The following is a 19,525-nucleotide window of genomic DNA, read 5'->3' on the forward strand; positions in this document are numbered from 1 at the left end:
CTTATTATATTATTAATATGTGCTTTATTACTTACTGCATCTACACATCATATACTTTACTCTGGTTTTTAGAGAGTTTTTTGTAGACAGCCTTATTTTTATTTGAAGTCAGTTCCACTTTCTTATGTGCACATTATAGGTTAGGGAGTTGCACATACAATACTATAGCTTAGATTTTTGTGCCAGAAGGCATTTGGTTTAATTTCTTTCCATGCCATACCTCCTGCAGCACAGTCTAAATTATGACTAGAAAATCTGCCTTAGCATTGCAACTGGAGGTTAAGGTGTGCTAAAAATTGGTCCAAAACTTGTGCTTTTGTTGGTTCTGTTTATGGTAATAAACACTCTAAATAAAGCAGTATCTAGAGATTCCCAAAAGCAATCTCAACACATTTATACTTTAAAATACACAAGAAGTGCCCAAAAGGCACTTATTTACAAAGGCATCCAAAACAGGGAATAGGCAAACATCACCTGAGCTGTAATAGTAAACATGTCATTTCTTGTGAGGTAACAGACAAACATATATACCTTTCCAATAAGAAGAAAAACATCAGGGAAATCCTACTATGAGCTATGAGCAAAGGGCAAAAAAGACAAAGTAAGGAGATTGTTAAACCTGTCATGTTGAATCTTTCAGTTGTTTGTTTCCTTCCTTCATCCTAATCCACTTTCATTTCCATCTTTATTCTCCATAGCCTCCTGTTAGTTTTTTTTCTAATTATTTTCAAACTAAGTATTTTGTCTGACAAAATTTTAAGAAATTGCTCAGTAATCTATACTTACAAAAAAAAGAAATGAGAAAACAGACAATGGTTTCCAAAATGGTTTTTTGCTTTTTTGCTCCATAGCTGCATGACAAAAATAATGACCAAGGCTTATAAGCATACTTACTAACATTTCTTCTGTTATACATGGAGGTTCTGAAAAGAAGATATTAAATATCATATGTTATCCAAGCAGTACAGCTAATTTGCTTCAACTACAATATAACAAAAAGTAGTGAGGCATGACAACCCTCCTGGGTATTTTGAAATAAAATAACTTGTCTGAAGAAATAAAATGAACTAAGAATATGCTGTAATGTTGACCCGTGCATGAAAAGATTAACTATCACAAGAATTATTTAAATACAAATCAAGTATTATTTAAATATATTATTTCTTATACATATCAGTTAACTTCATGTCAGCTTTCCTCTGCAAAATTGATAACTAGAAGCTTGGTGGTTTTATGAAAATACAGATTTGTATGACACTCAAAGCTTTGAATAGCAAATCTTACAAATTATGTGATATAATTTAAAAGATACAATTGTGTTCCCGAATAATCAACTCTCATTCACTCTAGGAGAATATCCTGTGACGCCAGTGATATTTAGTGATGCCATTTGAGGGGAGTAAAGCTCTCTCTTGGGAGTGATGAGCTCTGCCGGGCAAGTTTACCCCCGTCAGTTCAAAATGCCCCTCTTCTGTGCCACCGTCTCTGTACCTGCGGCCGCCACCGTGGGGCCCGAGCCCCGTGCGACACGGAGCCGGCCCGGCCTGCGGGGACAGTGCGACGTACCGGTGGTGAGCCTCTTGGAGAGCATCCTGCCTCCGGCACCCGCCGCCGGCCGCGCCTGCACAGCTGAGGTCCCGGGGAGCGGCTCCTGCCCAGGTGAGGTCCCGGGGAGCGGCGGGAGCAGCGCCGGGGCCGCCGGGCCCGGCCGGGGCCTGTGGCCGCCGCGCCGTTGCCATGGCGCTGCAAACACGGCCCGGGCAGCCTGGCCTGGCACCGCGCTCCCTCAGGAAGGACAGTCCCAAAGGAGATGCATGAGAAGCAGAAATTTGAGGATGCTTGTAGCCAGCAATGAAACTAAACACTCCCAGAATTTTAGTTTCTGCCTTGGCTCCAGCATGGAAGAAAAAGTCACGTTTCTGGTGGGGCCAGCAAAACCTATGTGCAAAGAAGGAATTCAGGGTCCTATATGAGGATTTCAGAGGGATTTAGGTGTTTCACAACTGGGATCTGAAAACCATCCTACCTAGCAAATACCTTATCCTAGAACTGCATAAATCCTTCAGGGTTTTTTGGCATAAAAGTTCACTCAAAAGTTCTCTGCCGCTGCTTGTTTCCAGACCAGCACTGCTTTTAGGAGCTTGGCAAAAATCCCACTGGGATCAGTTGTACAAGATGTCATGGATGCAAGGTACATGAAGGGCTCCTTTGAGAAGCCTAATCCATCAGCCACTCTCGGGAATTGCCCAATAGGCACAAAAACCTTGCCATTCCTAGAAAACTATCATTTGTGCCCCCTTTCACAGAGCAGAGTAGTAAATCCAGTTGTAACACTCAACTGTGAAAAAATGTTTTATTTTAACTCATACATGACTTTGGTGGAATCCACGGTAAGTTAAAACAGAGCAAATGCACGTGCCCAGGGACTGCAGCTTAAAGTCCAGAAGCTGATGAGTGTTAATAATAAACAAGCAGCAAATCTGTTATCATAGAGGCAGGGAAAATGCCTTCATCTCCTAGAAACACAGGATATTTTGCACCCTCTACTCCAGATGTGCATTCCCACTCTGGGGTGTGCCTGCCCAAACACAATCACTGGTCTAGTAGTTAAATGCCAGAATAATACTTCTGATTGTCTTAATGAAATATTGTTAGCTGCGTGATTAGCTTTTAAGGGTGGTTTGGGTCAGGGGGAGTCTCCCTTAAGGAGACAGTAGTATTTCCAAAAGCCTAAAAGATAAGCTGAATAATGTGTTCTTCAAGATACGCATTTCAGGCAAATGCTTCATATATGTATATATCTGAAGTAAAGAATAAAATATGAAGATTCAGACAAGTGACCTATGGACAATTAATATATCAGTATTCTGATGAAGTATTAACTGTTACATTCTCTGTATGCAGACTCTATTCAACAAGACGTGACAAATATTAAGTTAACATTGAATTTCCTAGTGCTGTGTATCAGGACATAGTCTATTGTCACTATGAAATTTTTAAAATAGGTATACTTAATGTATATGTAAGAGAAATATGCATAACAGCTCATAAAATGCAAAGTTAAACCTTTCCAACAGGTAGAAGAATTGCACTCCATTGTATTATGGGCTTGGATTGTCTCATAAGCAAATTACTTAATATGATTAAATGTTTAAGCGAATGTTCATTCCACTAATTTTCCCCCTGCCCCTCTTTCTGATGGAGGTACAAACATAGTCTGCAGTGTAGAACTTTCTCCTAAACTTCCCTGATTCCTTGCAATTTTTGAAGAAAAAAACAACAGAAACGTGATTAATGAGCCTTTTTTTTTTTTTTTTAATTAGAAGTGGAAGCTGCAAGGCAGCTCAGAAACAGCTGAAGTCTGAAATTGAGTCAATTAAGAAAAATAAAATTTAAAAAGATCCTTTTCCTATCCTTCTGCCATCAGGTATATTTTGACATAAAACTCTTAGGTCTTTGTTCTGTTTCAACATGCTTCAAAGATTACATTTAGGATTAAGCTCATCAGAAAAATATACATTGTACTCTCTCATGGAGAATCTATTAGCAGTCATCATCACTTTTTCATTATCTTACAACAACACACATTTAGGTCAAATACCTTGTGTGTGTGCATTTCAGTCCTGATTTTACATTGCCAGTTAAAAGTTCACCAGCTAGTAAAATGAGATATGAAGATCAAGCTCATTTTCCTTTTTCACATTTTTCTTTCCATGCTCTTATTTTATTTTAATTTTTATTACTATTTAGCTTAGCAGACCTGCAGGCCTACAGGATGTTTCATAAATGTAGTCAAAGCTGTGATCTATCCCAAAAAGCATCTTACCCTATAGTAAAGATGAATGCTAGACAGGATGGGGAATAAATTCTAAAAAAGGAAATACCCATAAAATATTAGACAAAAGAAAGAAAAACCACTAAAAGTAGGCTTAAAATTGTTAGAAAATTTAGAAAATAGTAATCTGTCAGAAGGCCATCACTGGAAGAGGCTGCACTGGAAGACAAATGGAAGGAAAACATACCATACAAACCACCTCATACCTGCTGGCATTTCCTTCCTTTGCTTAATTTATGAAGAACCATTTGGAGAGCTGAACTTTCAGTCAAGACTTTAATCTGTCCTCCACAAATCTGTGGAATTTATGCTTTCAACCGTTTGTCTGTCAGGGTAAGGATTTCAAAGTATTACCCAGGCAAAGCAGATCAAAACTTCTGAGACAACTTTGCCCATAAGGAGCCACACATATAAGCTATGCCAGCTTGCTGGATGAACAAGCTTCTTTGGGACTCAGGTACAGACAAAACATAAAATAGATTGCTTTACTGAATCCAAATGCACTCTTGTGTTTGTAGGTGCTAACTTGTGCTTGATTCCTGGCAGTGGTCATAGTGAAGTAATGAATTTTCACATAATTAATTATGCATTCAAAAGGTAACAAATACTCATAACAAAAATGCAGATACAGCTCTAGAGAGAAACTTAGGGACAGCTATTGATTCTCCATAGAAACACCCCATCTCAGATATAAGTGGGCATTTCTTGCTATGATACCTTTAATATTCAAATGTTTTTACAGAAATCTGACTTCAGTTGCATATAACTACAATTTCTTTTTCAGATGATTACCACAAAGATTTTAGTATTGCATCTGGTAGCTGCAATCACATACACTGAAAACAGGTGCTAGGAAACCTATTTAAATATTGACTGCAGAAGTGCCAAAGTGAGAGTCAGATCACAAGAGAGAAGCACAAGTCCAGTGTCAGATACCTGGCCCTTAAATGCCTTAAATTATTCTGTTGGCAAAAACACAGAGGCTGCCTGTAGTGATGGTACAGCCTCTGTGGTGAATCTGATAGTCCCAGGTTACAGGCACAGTTTAATGTAATTCTGTGGCTGTCAGAAAAAATTAGTGCAAACACCTGATGAAACTGTTATTGGAAATATGAGCAGTGAAAATAATTTGAAAAGGAGAGAAATAATATTCCTGATGATAGTCTAGGTTAAAGAAAAACAGCAAGTGCTTAAAAATAAAATAGGAGAGGTCAATAGCATGCTGGCCTATATCAGCAATAGTGTGGCCAGCAGGACCAGGGCAGTGATTGTTCCCCTGTACTGGGCACTGGTGAGGCCGCACCTCAGGTGCTGTGTCCAGTTCTGAGCCCCTGACTGCAAGGACACTGAAGTCCTGGAGCATGTCCAGAGGAGGGCAGTGGAGCTGGGAAATGGTTTAGAGCACAGGTCCTGTGAGGAGCAGCTGATGGTGCTGGAGTTGTTTAGCCTGGAGCAAAGGACGCTCAGGGGAAATTTTATCACTCTCTAAAACTACCTGAAAGGAGGCTGTATGTATTGAGTTGGGGGTCGATCTCTTCTCTCAGATATCAGGCAATAGGACAAGAGGAAATGACCTTAAGTTGTGCCAGAGGAGTTTTAGATTAGCTATTAGGAAAAAAATCACCAAAAGGATTGTCAAGCACGGGAACAGGCTACACAGGGAAGTAGTTGAGTCACTATCCCTGAAGGTATTTAAGGGACTTCTGGATGTGTCACTTAGGGACATGGTTTAGTGGTGGACTTTGCAGTGCCAGGTTAATGGCTGGACTCAATGACCTTAGTGGGCTTTTTCAAGCTAAACAATTCTATTATTCCAGAAACAGTAAAGGAAGAAATGGGACTTAGCTTGGGGCTATCAACATTAGAAGCCTTTAGCTGGAGGAGACTTTCGGAGGAAAGTCCAAAGAGCTTTGCCTCTACAGAAGTCTTTATTTGGATAGTCACTGGAGAATACTTCTTGACTTGTCCATGTTGCCAAGAGCCCAAGGATTCCTATAACAATCCTGTTCTGTCAGGACAATGTAGAGGTGTCTTACCAAATTTAAGGGCTTTACGTAAGGTTTGATTTCCATTTGCTTAACATGGGTCTTGAAGAACATTAGGGGGATACAGGGACATGCCTGGAAGATGAACCGGAATTTGGAAGGATTGCTTAGCAATTTGTGATACACATTTGTACTCTTACTACCTCCTACATGCCAAGTAGTGTGTATGCCTCCTGCATACGCACCTGCAGTCATCTGAGTTCTTTATAAATTTCTATTAGTGTCTTAAGGTGTAACTCCTAGAGCTTTAGGAGAATTTCACACTACTTTCCCTAATTTTGGAAAGGAGTATTAACACTTAATTGAAAAAGCTATTTAGCAAGATTATGAAATAAAATTATTAGAAATAAAAATAGAAATTATTTTTAGAAATAAAGTAATTCTACAAAGACAATGAAAATCAGGAAATAATTACTAGAGCCACAACTATCAAACCATGTACAAGGTAGAAACATTGACATGGTGCATAAGTCTACAGCAAGGCAGAGAGAATCTTTTGCTAGCAGCCCTACTACAGTTAATGTAGCATATCTTTCAGCTGAAACATAATACAGATGAGAAGAAACTGTGACAGTTATTTCTCACAGAGATTTCACTGTCACAGGATGTATCCAAAGTTTTGGCACTGTGTACAAAAGATTGCATTGTTATTGTCTATTACCTATTTTCCGTGTAGATAAACTGGAGTCATGGTTTGTAATACATTTTGGCTGTGCTAACTTAAGCTTTTCAAATGTACAACCACTTCCTACTTCTAGTTGAGCAAGTAGATGTCATGACTTTTTTTTCTGGGGTTACTCACAGCTTGGTTTATGACAGGTCAGTTTCTTGATCATGGCTTAACAGGTGTTCCAGTCCACCAAAGGTCCAATGCAGGAGGCATAATGAAGAAGTTCCAGCAGAGACAATAGCATATGCCAATAATGTCACTTGTCCTGGCGATAATGTCAAATACCAACAAGAAACACTAAACACATGCGTGTCTTCCCTTTCTTGCTATCAAGCAGGTGTGAACAGCAGTCCCCAAACCCAGGATTCCCCAGCTGAGTTAACCAAGTGAAATATTACTGATGCATCAAATCTGGATAGCAGCAGTGCTGTTTGAGACAAAACATCTCACTGACCACCAGTGAGATGCTGTTACATTTTTGACACATTTCTGTGGCTGCTGTAGAGATTTATAATGAAATAGACTGGGAGACTGATCAAGCAGAAAAGAAGAATCAGGAGGAAAAAAAGAAAAATATTTCAAGTTCCTCCACTTCAAGAACACAGCAGTGTCTACTCAACAGGTGCTGAGAATTGTATGAGAATCCATAAGTATAAGTGCTCCTTAAGATTTCAATAATGCTTCAGAAAAGCATCCAAAAATTACAGCCATCTTTTTTTGTAGGTTTTTTACTTTCTTAACTACCTATTGTTCTAGACTCCAGGAGTACCTAGCTGAAAAACAAAGAATGCTTTAAGTTACCAAATTCTCATCCAGTCTTCATTAAACAGACTAAAAATAAAATTAAATTCAAATGCTGTCATTCTGACATTGTTTCAAATATGTTACATGGGAATACTTAGACTTTTCCAGTTTGAGTTTAAAAAAGTTAGTGTTTTCCCTTTCTTGTTTACTAATGTCTTAAGAACATCAAGTATTAATAAAATGCATACAATGTTTTTCCTGTGGTCATTTAAAATCATTATCCAAAAATTACAGCCATCTTTTTTTGTAGGTTTTTTACTTTCTTAACTACCTATTGTTCTAGACTCCAGGAGTACCTAGCTGAAAAACAAAGAATGCTTTAAGTTACCAAATTCTCATCCAGTCTTCATTAAACAGACTAAAAATAAAATTAAATTCAAATACTGTCATTCTGACATTGTTTCAAATATGTTACATGGGAATACTTAGACTTTTCCAGTTTGAGTTTAAAAAAGTTAGTGTTTTCCCTTTCTTGTTTACTAATGTCTTAAGAACATCAAGTATGAATAAAATGCATACAATGTTTTTCCTGTGGTCATTTAAAATCATTATAGAGGAGGCACTTGTACAGTATTCATACTTCATAGAACCATATTGAATTTTATTATCAAATATATTTTTTGTACTTGGGGAATAAAGTCCAGAGCTTGCACCTCCTGAAACTATGAATTCTAAATGGTTCAGCTGCAACACTTGCGTGAAAGAGTTGTGTTTTGTACTGTAGACTGGCATGGAGACTGCTGGATAATCCGAGTCTGTGGCTGGCTGCGAGAGGAACTGAGCCAGGAGGCACTGCTCAGGCCAGTCTGTAATTCCACCATCTTGCTTGGTTGCTGTAGTACCTGGCTGTGGGCCCAGCACAGCTTCACCTTGTAAAGGAGGCACTGGAGAAGTAATACCATCGGAATTGCTTCCCAGGATGCCCACTCCTCTTGTAGGTTTTGGTACGCAGCTCTGGGGGGCAGGAATTATGGCCACCACTGCTTTAAGCCATTCAAAATATTTTGCATTTGTAACATTGAGTTAATGTGTATGGGTTAAAGAGGGAAGGAAAACCAGAGTTCTGTTCTGTAAGAAAAACCTTTGGTGCCCCCTTGTGATATTTTATTACCAGCATTTGAAATTAAGGGCTATTTTCAGGGAGGAAAGCAGTTCAACATTAGGATAGTTTCACATTTAAGTAAGTTAATTGAGCAAAGCATTTCAAGAATTAGTTTGTTTTATTGGTATCCATTCTGTGTTGTATGACATTCTCCCTGGACTACTTTATGAAAATGATTTAAACCAAGGAAAAAGTCCAGAACAGGAACTTAAGCAGTGTCCCAGTGAGCATTTCTGTTCGGAGCAGAAAATGGGACTCATTGTACTTTCTCACATTATGCCTATTTGGGATACAGAGTCTTGAACATTTTCTTAACAGAAACACTTCCAGCAGAAATGCTGAAAGGTAACTGCATCCCAGTAATAGGTTTTGTACATCACAGAGTACACAAGAGCAAAAGGATAAAGGAAAATGAAGACTGAAATTGCAACATTCATGAGAGTGCTGCTTTTGTACAAATCTTTTCAAAAGAGGAGAGAATGTTTGCAACACAAGCAGAACTCATTTTTAAAAGCCAAAAAATGTTGCGATGGCCACCATCTCAAGAGCATCTAATCTACCAAAGTGTGCACCAGGAAAATGTGATGTATTCAAACCAGAGGAAAATTTCATTTTGTAGCCCAATGGTCTAAATATAGGCTGGGTATTGTGGTACTGAGTCCTGGCAGAACAAAGCACTTGTAGGAGATGTGTTCTTCAGGCCCCTAATAATATATTACACCCAGTTCAGGACTGCAGGAACTTTAGCGTCTGCCCAGTGAACACGAGAGAAGAGTCCTCCATTTAGGCGCCAGCAGCACTTTAGGATGATAATTAACATTTTTGCTGAAGTGGAAGACTGCTGCACAACTGCTGACTATCTCAGCAATAATCTTGCAGCTCCAACAACTTTTACCAAGAATTACTGTATTTATCTAGGGTACTACTGCTTCCCAACTAGCTGTCCCTCTTTTCCCAGTTACTATCCTTCTACCACTTCAGCTGGTTCTAGTCATGACACAGTATCTAAGTTTAAGTGTTATGGAAATAGATTTTTCACTATGAGTCCAGAGTGAAAAGCAGCAGCTGAAATACAGGCATGTATTTGGCTACAGAGAGATTAAATGGGCCTACAGAATTAAGACACAAGCACTGTTGCAGAATTGCTTTCAGAACAAGTGTTAAAGCACAGAGGGGGAAAATTAGAGTGGCTTTTAACACTTGAACTCCAGTCTTCAAGTCAGAAATCTACTTTTACATGAAACTTTGAGTGTTTGACAGTGCTTGTAAATTCATTAAAGATGTCATGCCATCAATATTTTCAGCTGAAGAGCTGGTTTCATTACTACTCATCCATTAGTACCCAGCTCAATAAGGTCTTACTAGTATTTAGCCTTCTGACAAGTTTGGGTAAGTTCTAACACTCTCCAGAAGCTTGTCAAAGAGAAAAAATACATTAAGTCTTATTTAAATGAGTATCTCAACTAATCAGAGCTCAGAAAGTAAGAAAGTAAAAAACAAGCTTTGTTTTTGTTTAACTAAAAATAAACACATCATTCCCAAAAAGCAGTCAGGGACTGCTGCGGCATCTGAAAAGTGGTAACAGAACCTGCTAGATATTTTGCATCAAAAAATCCCATAAGATTCAGTACAGACAAAAATTGCACCTGTAAAAATATAATATAATCATATCAAATACTAAATCATCACAAGACTCAAGCAGAGAAAGACAAAAGCCTGAAGCTTAGAAGAACAAAGTATGAGATTATACGCTTAAGGTTCAGTAGAAATTAATGGAAAAAGTTTTGGATCTTTTCAGAATTTGTGAGAAGAATGTGGGAACACAACACCAAGTGACTGAACTGTGACTGTGCAGAAGACCTTTACAAGAAATGCTTATCTTGGTATGTGTTGGTCAAAGTATTTCTTGTAGAGAAAAGAAAGCCATAATATTATTCTAGTTCTTGAGGAGATTGCACTTGGAATACTGTTTGAATTTAATCAAAGAATCTATTACAGTGGACACAGCGAGTTGTTAGACACAACATCTGTTGTGTCTTAAGAGATGAGACCAAAATCTGAGGATTTTTGTCAGTGAAAAAACAATCATAACATTGGGATAGAAAAGTCTAAGGGAAGGATCAGATATACAGAATAGCTGTTTTAATGCAGTGCTAAAAAAAAGGCAACAGTGACTAGTAGAGCAATCTGGAGTAGGTCACCAACAAGGTAATGGGACAGTATTCTAGCCAGCTCTAAGACAGAACTTGATGAGCTGACATGAGAACTTGGCACTAGATTCCAGGAGTCCCTTTCTCATCTGACACTGCTGTATTTCTTCATGTGCCTATGAAACCAGAATTAAAATAAATTACTTCTTGTATTAAAATTAATCAGCATGGCCTCAATTGCCTAAGGTGCTTCAAAGAGTAACCAATACATGGAATAGGAAAATTATCTGCCATGTGGTGTTGAGCTACTTAATTTAATGACCAGGTTTTTTTTATCATTTTTGGCTAGTTAGTGATAAAACATACTAACATTCCCTAGCCTATAAACAATTCCAAAGATTTATAACCATTTTTTGCCTAAGCTCTTCCATACTTGTCACCAAGGAAAGAATGATCAGAGACTTAAGTAATTTCAATTTCCTTTTCACAAACCACTTGAGGTTTATGGCTGCTGCTCCAAAAAAAAAAAAAAGATTTATGAAGTAAAATTCTTGCAGCAACATCTGTCAGCAGCAAAAGGTTACTTCCAATAATTCTATTTTGGAATTTAAACCCACAGCTCTGGCTCAAATCATCATGGTCAGAAAACTAAATTAATTCCCTGGGCATTTGTAGGCAATGCCACTCCTCCCACTATATAGATCATGTCTGTCTGAAGGGAAATGAGGATTGCAAAAATAAAATTTACAGCAGCCCAATACTAACCCAAATATTATCTTGAACATTATCCCCATGCTCCAGAGGGAAAGACAATTCACTCCTCCTTTTCCAACAATCTGTTGTCAGTTATAAGAAGAAATCTTGAGCTGGAGAATAACCATGGGCAGGACATTTTAGAATGATGCCTCGGATTTTAGCTTTTATATTTTCCAGATTCTCTGCTGCTTTAGTGTGTGGGTCTGAGCTTCATATTAGGGGATAGTAAGCTCTCTTCACAGAGTAGGCAGACAAAACAATTCCTTCTCTAGCTGGGGACCCAAGGACAGCTGATCCAGATCTCAGGCCCAAGAGCACAAGCAACAGTGGACTGAAGAGAGAAAAACAAGAAGGATGGGACTTCATTGTCTAAAGCCATAATCGGACAATTAACTCAAATATGCAAATAGACCAGTCATCCATTTTGTGACCATTTTGGGTTTATCTTGAGTGCAGCCCTGGCTGGGCTCTTGTGCTGCCCAAGGTGTATCTATTGAGGCCTCCTAATAAATATCTACTTTATTCTTTAGCTCTGTTCTAGTCTCTGTTCTCGGTCAGCCTTCATAAGGCATCAAGAAAACTCTTGATCATTGTCATTTCTACTTCAGGAATACTTTTGCATCCTTCTTATTTGTGCTAGCACTTAGGTCACCAAGAATTAATTCAGCCAGTAGAGAAAGAAACACAAATCCCTAGATTCCCTGATACTTGTAAGCTGTTTTCTGTTTGAGTTTTTTGTTTTGTTGGAAGAGAGGTGGGGTGGGAGGTCATTTTGGGGGTTTAGGAGTGGTGTTTGTGTGCTGGGGTGGGTTGTTTGGTTTTGTGTTGGACTTTTTTTTTTTTATGGAGAACTTAGGTTCTCCTTTGCTGTTTCATCAAAATCCAGACTCATACAGTTTTGTGATATATGATGGAGACTAATTGAGAGATACAGTATAGAGGAAAAAACCACACTAACAAGGACTCTTTACTGCCACTCTCCTGCCCCCAATACTTAATTTCTGTCAATAAAGCAATCCTATAATTAAACTGTTTTGATTCCTTTCACCCAAATTATTAGAGACTAGTAGGTAGCTACCATATTACCTTGTGTTCTATTAACATGTAGGTAAAGAATAACATATCATGACTTTATTTCTCCTTTGTGTCAAGGAATAAAGCTAATTTTATTGTAAAAGAAAGTTTAAAAAATCATCACTGTCATAGAGACTACATTTATCCAGAGATGAAAATCTGCCTTCTCACTTCCCCACCTCTGATGTAGCAGTGACAAGCACAGAGAACACATTTCACTCAGACAACAAAGCATAGATTACAGAAGTAATCACCAGATTACAATTGTGATAGACCCAGCTGAGCAAGATGTGATTCAAAAAGACATTATGTGAGACGGATTTAGAAGGAAAAAAGCCCCAGAAACCTCTAAATGTGCCAAAAGAAGATAAAAATGTTTAAAATTGTGAAATAGGACTTAAGGTTTTTTTTTTTTTTTCCTTTCAAGCTTCTCCTTGTTGAATGGCTATTGCAGACATGAAAGATATCACCTTTAAAAACAAACAATGCCTGTACCAGAACCAATTTACTCTATCCTCTATCCTCTTTGGAACAGCTCACTCAACTCTTTATCAAATTTTCTCAAATGGAAAAGATACTTTATAACTGATTATTAAACTGAGAACTGAGATCCTGTATGGTTTTCCACTCAAAGGTACTTATTTCAGTAATAGTTTCCGAACTATTGAACCCCATGCATTTCTGGATTGTGCTGTTACACTCCATAGAAGAAGGTGAGCTAGATACTCTCACTGCCTATCATAACTTTCAAGAACCCATTTAAAGCTTTTTTTTTTAAATTGAGACATTTTAGAGATACTGGTATTTAGCAAAGGTAACATGCAGTGATGACAATAGCAGTCTGAAGTGTTATGACATGCAGTACTTATTCTGCATTGCATTTACTACCATCCCCTACTTTGTTTGCTAATTCAACAGCAAGAAACAAAACTAATCCAAATTTTTGTAAAGATAAATGACATCTATTCAGATTCTTGTGTAATATAACTTCCCATCTAGAAAGCTGTTCAGTTTAACTTTTAATAGAAAGTATTAAGCATTTCTAAAAAAAAAGTATAGTTACTTACTATACGCCTAAGGAATAAAGAATAAATTCAATGGTTCTTCAAACCGAAGTAACTTTTAAGGAGACCTTGGAACACCTAAAGCTCTAAACAATTAGAGAAATACAAATAATAAAGTAATTTAACTGTTGTCCCACTTGCAGTCTCCTCCTCTGTAATGAATGCCCTTTTTCCTAAACCAAACCTATGTGCACATACCTCTATATTCCCTACCTTGACCCCAAATCCTTTGCTTCAATTGTTCCCTTAGAACAGACTGAGTAGTCTTCAAGTTGCTACCAGTCTACATTTGAACAAGGTAAAGTCTCAGCAAACACAAATATAAGTATGGAATTAAAATGTTGATACTTATATTAATGAAATAAACATGATTTTCTGGCAGATATATTGGGTTGACTTTTTCTTTAACAATAATATTTGGTTAATAGAGTTAGTGTTAAAATTTCCTTACCATTTTATTTTTTATTCCTTACCATGTTGTCTCTCCTCCTTCCAAATGCAATGTGAAACTACTATGCCAAAAACCAAGAATGGTAAAAGTACTAACCAAATTAGAGACCACACTTAGAGGTGAGAAATAAGAGGAGATGTTTCTAGAGCATCCTGACATTGTTATCCTGGTCCATTTGGCTCAAACATCTACAGATTGTGTAAAAATAAAGAAAATAAAAATAAGAAAAAAATCTTACAGGTTTGTCATTTTAGACACTAAAAATAAAGAGATGTATGAATAAATATTAAAAATGGCAAACATGAAGCTTATGGTTTAGTTGCAAATTCTTCTTTGGTTTGTGTTTTTTTACTCTGACTTTTTAAAACAGATCACTGTTAAAGCTTACCTACAAATACACATAGTCTTTAAAAATATAACACAAAAGACAACATCAGAGACAGAGTGAGAAATAAACACCAGCTGACAACAAGAGTTCTGCAAGATGCTTGTGACAATCTTTTTGAAAGGCCAAGTGGGATGATATTATTGTAGAAGTTAATTGATGTTATATCTTCATAGAAGTACTGTGTCCATTTCTGTCACCTGTATTTCAAGCTGTTTGTAATTGCTAGGATACAAACCAAAACCACACAAAAATTGTTGGAGGTCCAAGAGACAGATTGAGTTAGTTTTCTAGAAGGGATCAGCATATTTAGTTCAAGAGCAAGATACCTCAATTTCCTTTATTAGGAAATAAATAAATATATAGAGATAAGAGTGATTTTCTGCTGTAGATGATCCTTTTGCTCAAGTAGAAGTGTGAAGGTGACCTAGTATCTGGGAGCTGAAGTCAAGTCAGATTAAGCATAAAGATAAGCTCACAACAGCAAAGGTGATGCCACAGCATTTTCAGATATGTGAATATATACAGTATCACCCAAAGTTTTCAAGACAAAAAAACGTGTAAAATTCAGTACAACAAAATATCCACACAGCATCAGTTTAGTTTATAAATTACTATTCTACTGAATTCTTTTACAGAGGACAACAGATTAATTATTGCAATAAAAAAAATCAGACAACTAATATGTAAGTTTTGGCATTTTACCATCCATATTAATAGAAGCATTTTGGCAAATGTACATAGTGTCCCACTTTGAGACATTTTTAAATATTTACTATAATTTAAAGTGAATAAATAAATCTGAGTTCAAAGACTTTTTTAGAAATAATTTTCTTTAATTTGTCTTTAAGACAAGAATAACATTTTTAAACATCAATGAGGTCATGTAAGCTAAATATTAAAGACTACATTTAAGACACTTTATTTAAAAATTAAGATGTTAGTTTCTACCTACTACACAACAGGTAAAACAAAACATAAAATATTTTTAAATGTTCATTTTTTAAAAAACAAAATTATACCATATTAAGATATATACATGAGAGGTTAGCTTGGTAAGTCAACAAGAACAAATGGGATGATACTTTCAAAATGCATACCTTTAGGAAGAATAGGAACAAGATTAGGAATTTAGGGGAAAGGGGAAAAGAATTAAACGTAAGGAGTTACATGCTTTACAAATTTAGAGCCTTTTTAAATTTCTTTTGCTTTGGGCACTTCCTGGTGGAGCATCTTTTTTATTCTTCCGTTTTGCAGATAAACTATTACATTCTTTTGACCCATGGAATGCATGCAGACATAAGATACAGAACTCAAATGCACACGCTTCTCTGCTACATAGTCCCCGTTTCTTTACCAATTGATATTTAGCAGGATATTGACATCTTGGACAAGGTTTTAGAGCTTCATCAGTGAACAGAGTTTTAGCAACCTGTAGCAAGAGGAGAAAAAAAGAGCTATTTATTCTTGTAAATGAAAACATTCTAAAAACTGAAAATGAAGCATTTCTTAGATACCTACTTTTATGTATTCTTCCTGTCTACTAGCTGAGTGGGGAACAGAACTGCATCTCCTAGGTGTGAGTTCAGTGTGTGAAGGTGGTGTCTGTAAAATAGGAGTTCTGGCTTGAGCTTGAACAGGCCTCAGAGCAGATCTATTGAGAATATTAAGTCTTGTAGCAGCATCTTCAGCCTTCAATAAATATTCCTGTTAGTTTATAATTATTTAACAAAAAAAAAAAGAAAATTAGGATTTTATTTCATTTAGGATTTGCAGCTAGATTTTACTTGTTTGGATTTCTTCCCTCTGCAACAACACATAAAATTATATATATATCACAACTATTTACCATTAAATTTTTATATTTAGCAAGGGATCAAGAAAGATCAACAAAAACTAAGTCCCATAAGCAGGGTAAAAAGCCAACTGTCTTTTAGTGCACTCTACTGGTGCTCATGTTTGTGAATTAGGGCATCTCAAAGGCAAGTGTGCATGTATCATGTGGAAGATCTGAAAAAAATATGTTGCTATTAATACGATTATTTCTCTCGATGCCCCTTAAAAAGCCTTCTACATATCCTTCTGATGTTCACAAATACACCATGACGCTGTGACACAAGGAGTCCTGAAAATAATCAGGAAGTAGTGTAGAGCAGGTCCTACAGCTCTGCAGACTAGAGTGAAATGGACAGTGAGAAACAGCATAGCACAATAGTATGAGCTTAAAATGAGAACAGTGGTAAAGTTTAAAATCTAAAGCTAGAATTAGTCAAGGAAGAGATCCTACAGGATTCTCAAGAAAGGGCAGGAGGGGTAAATAAGAGTCTTAGGTGGTTGAAAGACCAGTACTCAAACTGCAGACAGCTGAAAAGCAGTAAGAGCCATTACATTCTCCTGTTAGAATCTATCACCTGCTCATTTTGGAACTGTCTCTGTCAGTTACTTTTCTGTAACTTTACAAGATGTTTCATCTTTCCTTCTATCTTCTTTCACACTTTAAAAAACACACCTTTGAGAACTATCTTACCCGAGCTGCTTCTTTCAGCTGTTTTGTGTACAGCTTTCTCCTCTTATCTGCACTTCTGTCTTGTACAATGATTTCACGCCAGCTTTTGCTTACTTTCCAAATGCTGGAACAAATAAAAAAATATATCCACTTTCAATTTTTTCAAGCAGTGCAGAAGTCATGATAGCAAGACTACCTGGTAAAGATCTTTGCAAGATTTCATAAACTCTTTGTCATTTTACAGACTGCTGCTATAGACCAGTTCTTTATTTTGTTATGAAACACAGGTCTCATACTTTACATATCACTGTATAACGGAAGAGTCTAAAGAACAACAGCATCATTAATAGCACAGCAGATCTTTGACTTAGAAAATAAATTAATTTCTTCCTCCATATAAGCCACTTACCAAGATTGTTTCTAGTCGCATTTGTGTTTAGAGTTCTGAAAACATCTATGCCCTTAGACTTTCATCTATTCACCTATTCCCTTTGTTACAACAAAGAAATCAAGAGCATTATGTGAAATGTAACAGTTCCTGTTGGTTAGAAATCAATCTGTAAGATTACTCATGAATCAAAATTCTTTGAGCATCTTTGTGCTTAGAAATAACTGAGGAAATAAAATATACAACAAAAATTTTATAAAATGCATTTTGAGTGCTCTGCACTATTGGAAACTTGTAATGAGGATAAATTACTTTCTAGGCTTAAAGTAACTTTTAATATATTTTAAGATTTTCAAGTATTATGATTTAGTTTTGAGTTTATTAATTTTCCATGGGTTTTTTAGCTTTTTAATGCCCCTATTTATTTCTAGATCTACACAGAAAGACCTACTTAATTAATGGTGAGAAAACTTCTCATTTTTTTCAGAAACAAACAAATGTTGTTGACAACACCCAGTATTCCAGAAGTTTTTCTAATTAATTTGCAAAAGCACATCTTTTTCCCTTTTTTTTGTGTGTGTGAAGCAATAGTACTTACCTGCATAAACTCTCTACTGTCAAAGCATCTAAAACTATAGCAAGAACATGTTTTAAATTTCTGTCTTTCAATTCTGTTAAAATGTCTAATTTTTCAAGGCCCATTTTCTTGCCAATAAGTCCAGGAAGAACATGATCTAATGCAAATATTTCTGTTCCATCAATGTTCTCTGAGATTTGCTTTTGGTGCAATCTTTGTCTTTGCAAGCAAATTTCATGAACTATTTTCAGAGCTGGAGTTCTTGAGAGATCTCCATGACTTACAACCAGGTTTCCACTAGGCTGTTCTTTTAGAACTAAGTCATGATCTTCACTGATAAAGTCTCTTTCTTTTGTTAATATATGCATTGAAGTAGGACTGCCATGATTATCTTCTGTCTCTGACTGGGAGCCTAGTTCCCGAAGAGTGGATAACCTTCTGACTCGCTCAAGTTTTCTTGTCTTTCTTTTACTGTCGAAAGTTCTGGAATCTTCTTTGTGCTTTTGGAAGAGCTCTTGGAAAGATCCCTCATAATCAGACAATGAGTCTCCTGATTTGTCCAAAGGAAGTGAATTATATCCACTATCTTCAGGCGTTGAAATATCTGGGTAATTTGCTACCTTAACAGGGGGAGAGTTTATATCACATAGTCCAAAGTTCGAGTTCTCTACAGGACTGGTGATAGAAGTCAGGTATTTGCCCTCACTGGCTTCAGGTAGGCTCCTCCTACTGTAAGAAGGACTCCTAAGCACCCCATCTCTAACACTCATAAGAACATTTTCATTAAATTCATTAGTGTTACTAGCAGTGACATCCTTCCACTGAATTGGAGATAAACCTTCTGATTCTAACAACAAGGGGTCCTTACACTGGGACTCCTCTAGTGTAGAAGTCCTTTGTTGTGAAAAGGAAAGCCTCCTTTTTGGAGAATCAGGATTAGAATTCTCAGGTTCTGAAATGCTAGTTGTCAGAGGTTTGTAACCTTTGTCATTTGGAGAATATGCAGCAGTTTGTGGAAACTTTTCTTCAGAGCTCAAAACACGAGAGAATATTTTTTTCCTGATGCTTCCTGAAGAACTAAGTTGTCTTTCACAGCATCCTACAGTTGTGCCAGCTTCAACAGTATTGGGTAAAAGCAGTCTCCTGCGTAGTGAGGAGCCTTTTCTGCCTGACTTAGGAGTTTCAAAAAAATCTGCACTTCTATTTGTTTCTCTTTCTTCTGATAAGGAGATAGAATTGAATTCTTTTTCAATCGATGGTGACCTGGGAAAGAAGGCACTTGGATGGACGTGCTCAGAATGCTCCTGTAGCAATGACACACTCGTTACGCTCGGTGCTTCTTCGTGTTCTGCATCAGGATCTTTTATGGACTTGTTGCATCTGCTGTCCAGAAATGCTGAAGTGCAACATATGTCTTTAAAATTTGAGTATTTAAAGCTGCTCCTGGGAGGTGTTAATCTATTTCTTTTAAGAATATTGAACCTCACTAGATGACTGTCTGACATCTTCTGCTTGACACTTTGACTTTGTAAATAAAGTTACCACTGTTGTTTCTGAAACAAACAATAAAAGTAGTCACCAAAACCCCCTCAGATTAGAGAGAAAGCCTTGTGCAAGTCTATCAAGATAACAGTCATAACAAAAGTGTTGTCATTAGTCTCAGTAGAAACAGTGCTTATACATAAACACAAAACCAGATGGTTGGAATGAGTGATTAA

At 36.9% G+C, this 19,525-nt stretch overlaps 2 protein-coding genes across 2 annotated transcripts in view; both read right to left on the reverse strand.

Moving 5' to 3' along the window:
* The window catches only part of RGS22 (regulator of G protein signaling 22), a 58,282-nt gene extending 56,691 nt beyond the window's left edge, over positions 1 to 1,591 (reverse strand). Inside the window, 2 exon segments of the mRNA XM_041470562.1 lie at positions 895 to 923; positions 1,567 to 1,591. Coding sequence (XP_041326496.1) covers positions 895 to 923; positions 1,567 to 1,591 — 54 coding nt within the window.
* Positions 1,592 to 15,519: 13,928 nt separating this feature from the next.
* On the reverse strand, positions 15,520 to 19,312 carry FBXO43 (F-box protein 43). Its single transcript, XM_041470879.1, has 4 exons — positions 17,829 to 19,312; positions 16,864 to 16,966; positions 15,858 to 16,043; positions 15,520 to 15,768 (listed from the first exon to the last, which is right to left on the reverse strand). The coding sequence occupies exons 1-4, from the start codon at positions 19,310 to 19,312 to the stop codon at positions 15,520 to 15,522; spliced, it is 2,022 nt and encodes a 673-aa protein (XP_041326813.1).
* Between the last annotated feature and the right edge of the window lie 213 nt (positions 19,313 to 19,525).

This window comes from Pyrgilauda ruficollis, unplaced genomic scaffold, assembly GCF_017590135.1.
Source record: "Pyrgilauda ruficollis isolate IOZ18807 unplaced genomic scaffold, ASM1759013v1 scaffold25, whole genome shotgun sequence".
In the NCBI taxonomy this organism is placed as follows: domain Eukaryota; kingdom Metazoa; phylum Chordata; class Aves; order Passeriformes; family Passeridae; genus Pyrgilauda; species Pyrgilauda ruficollis.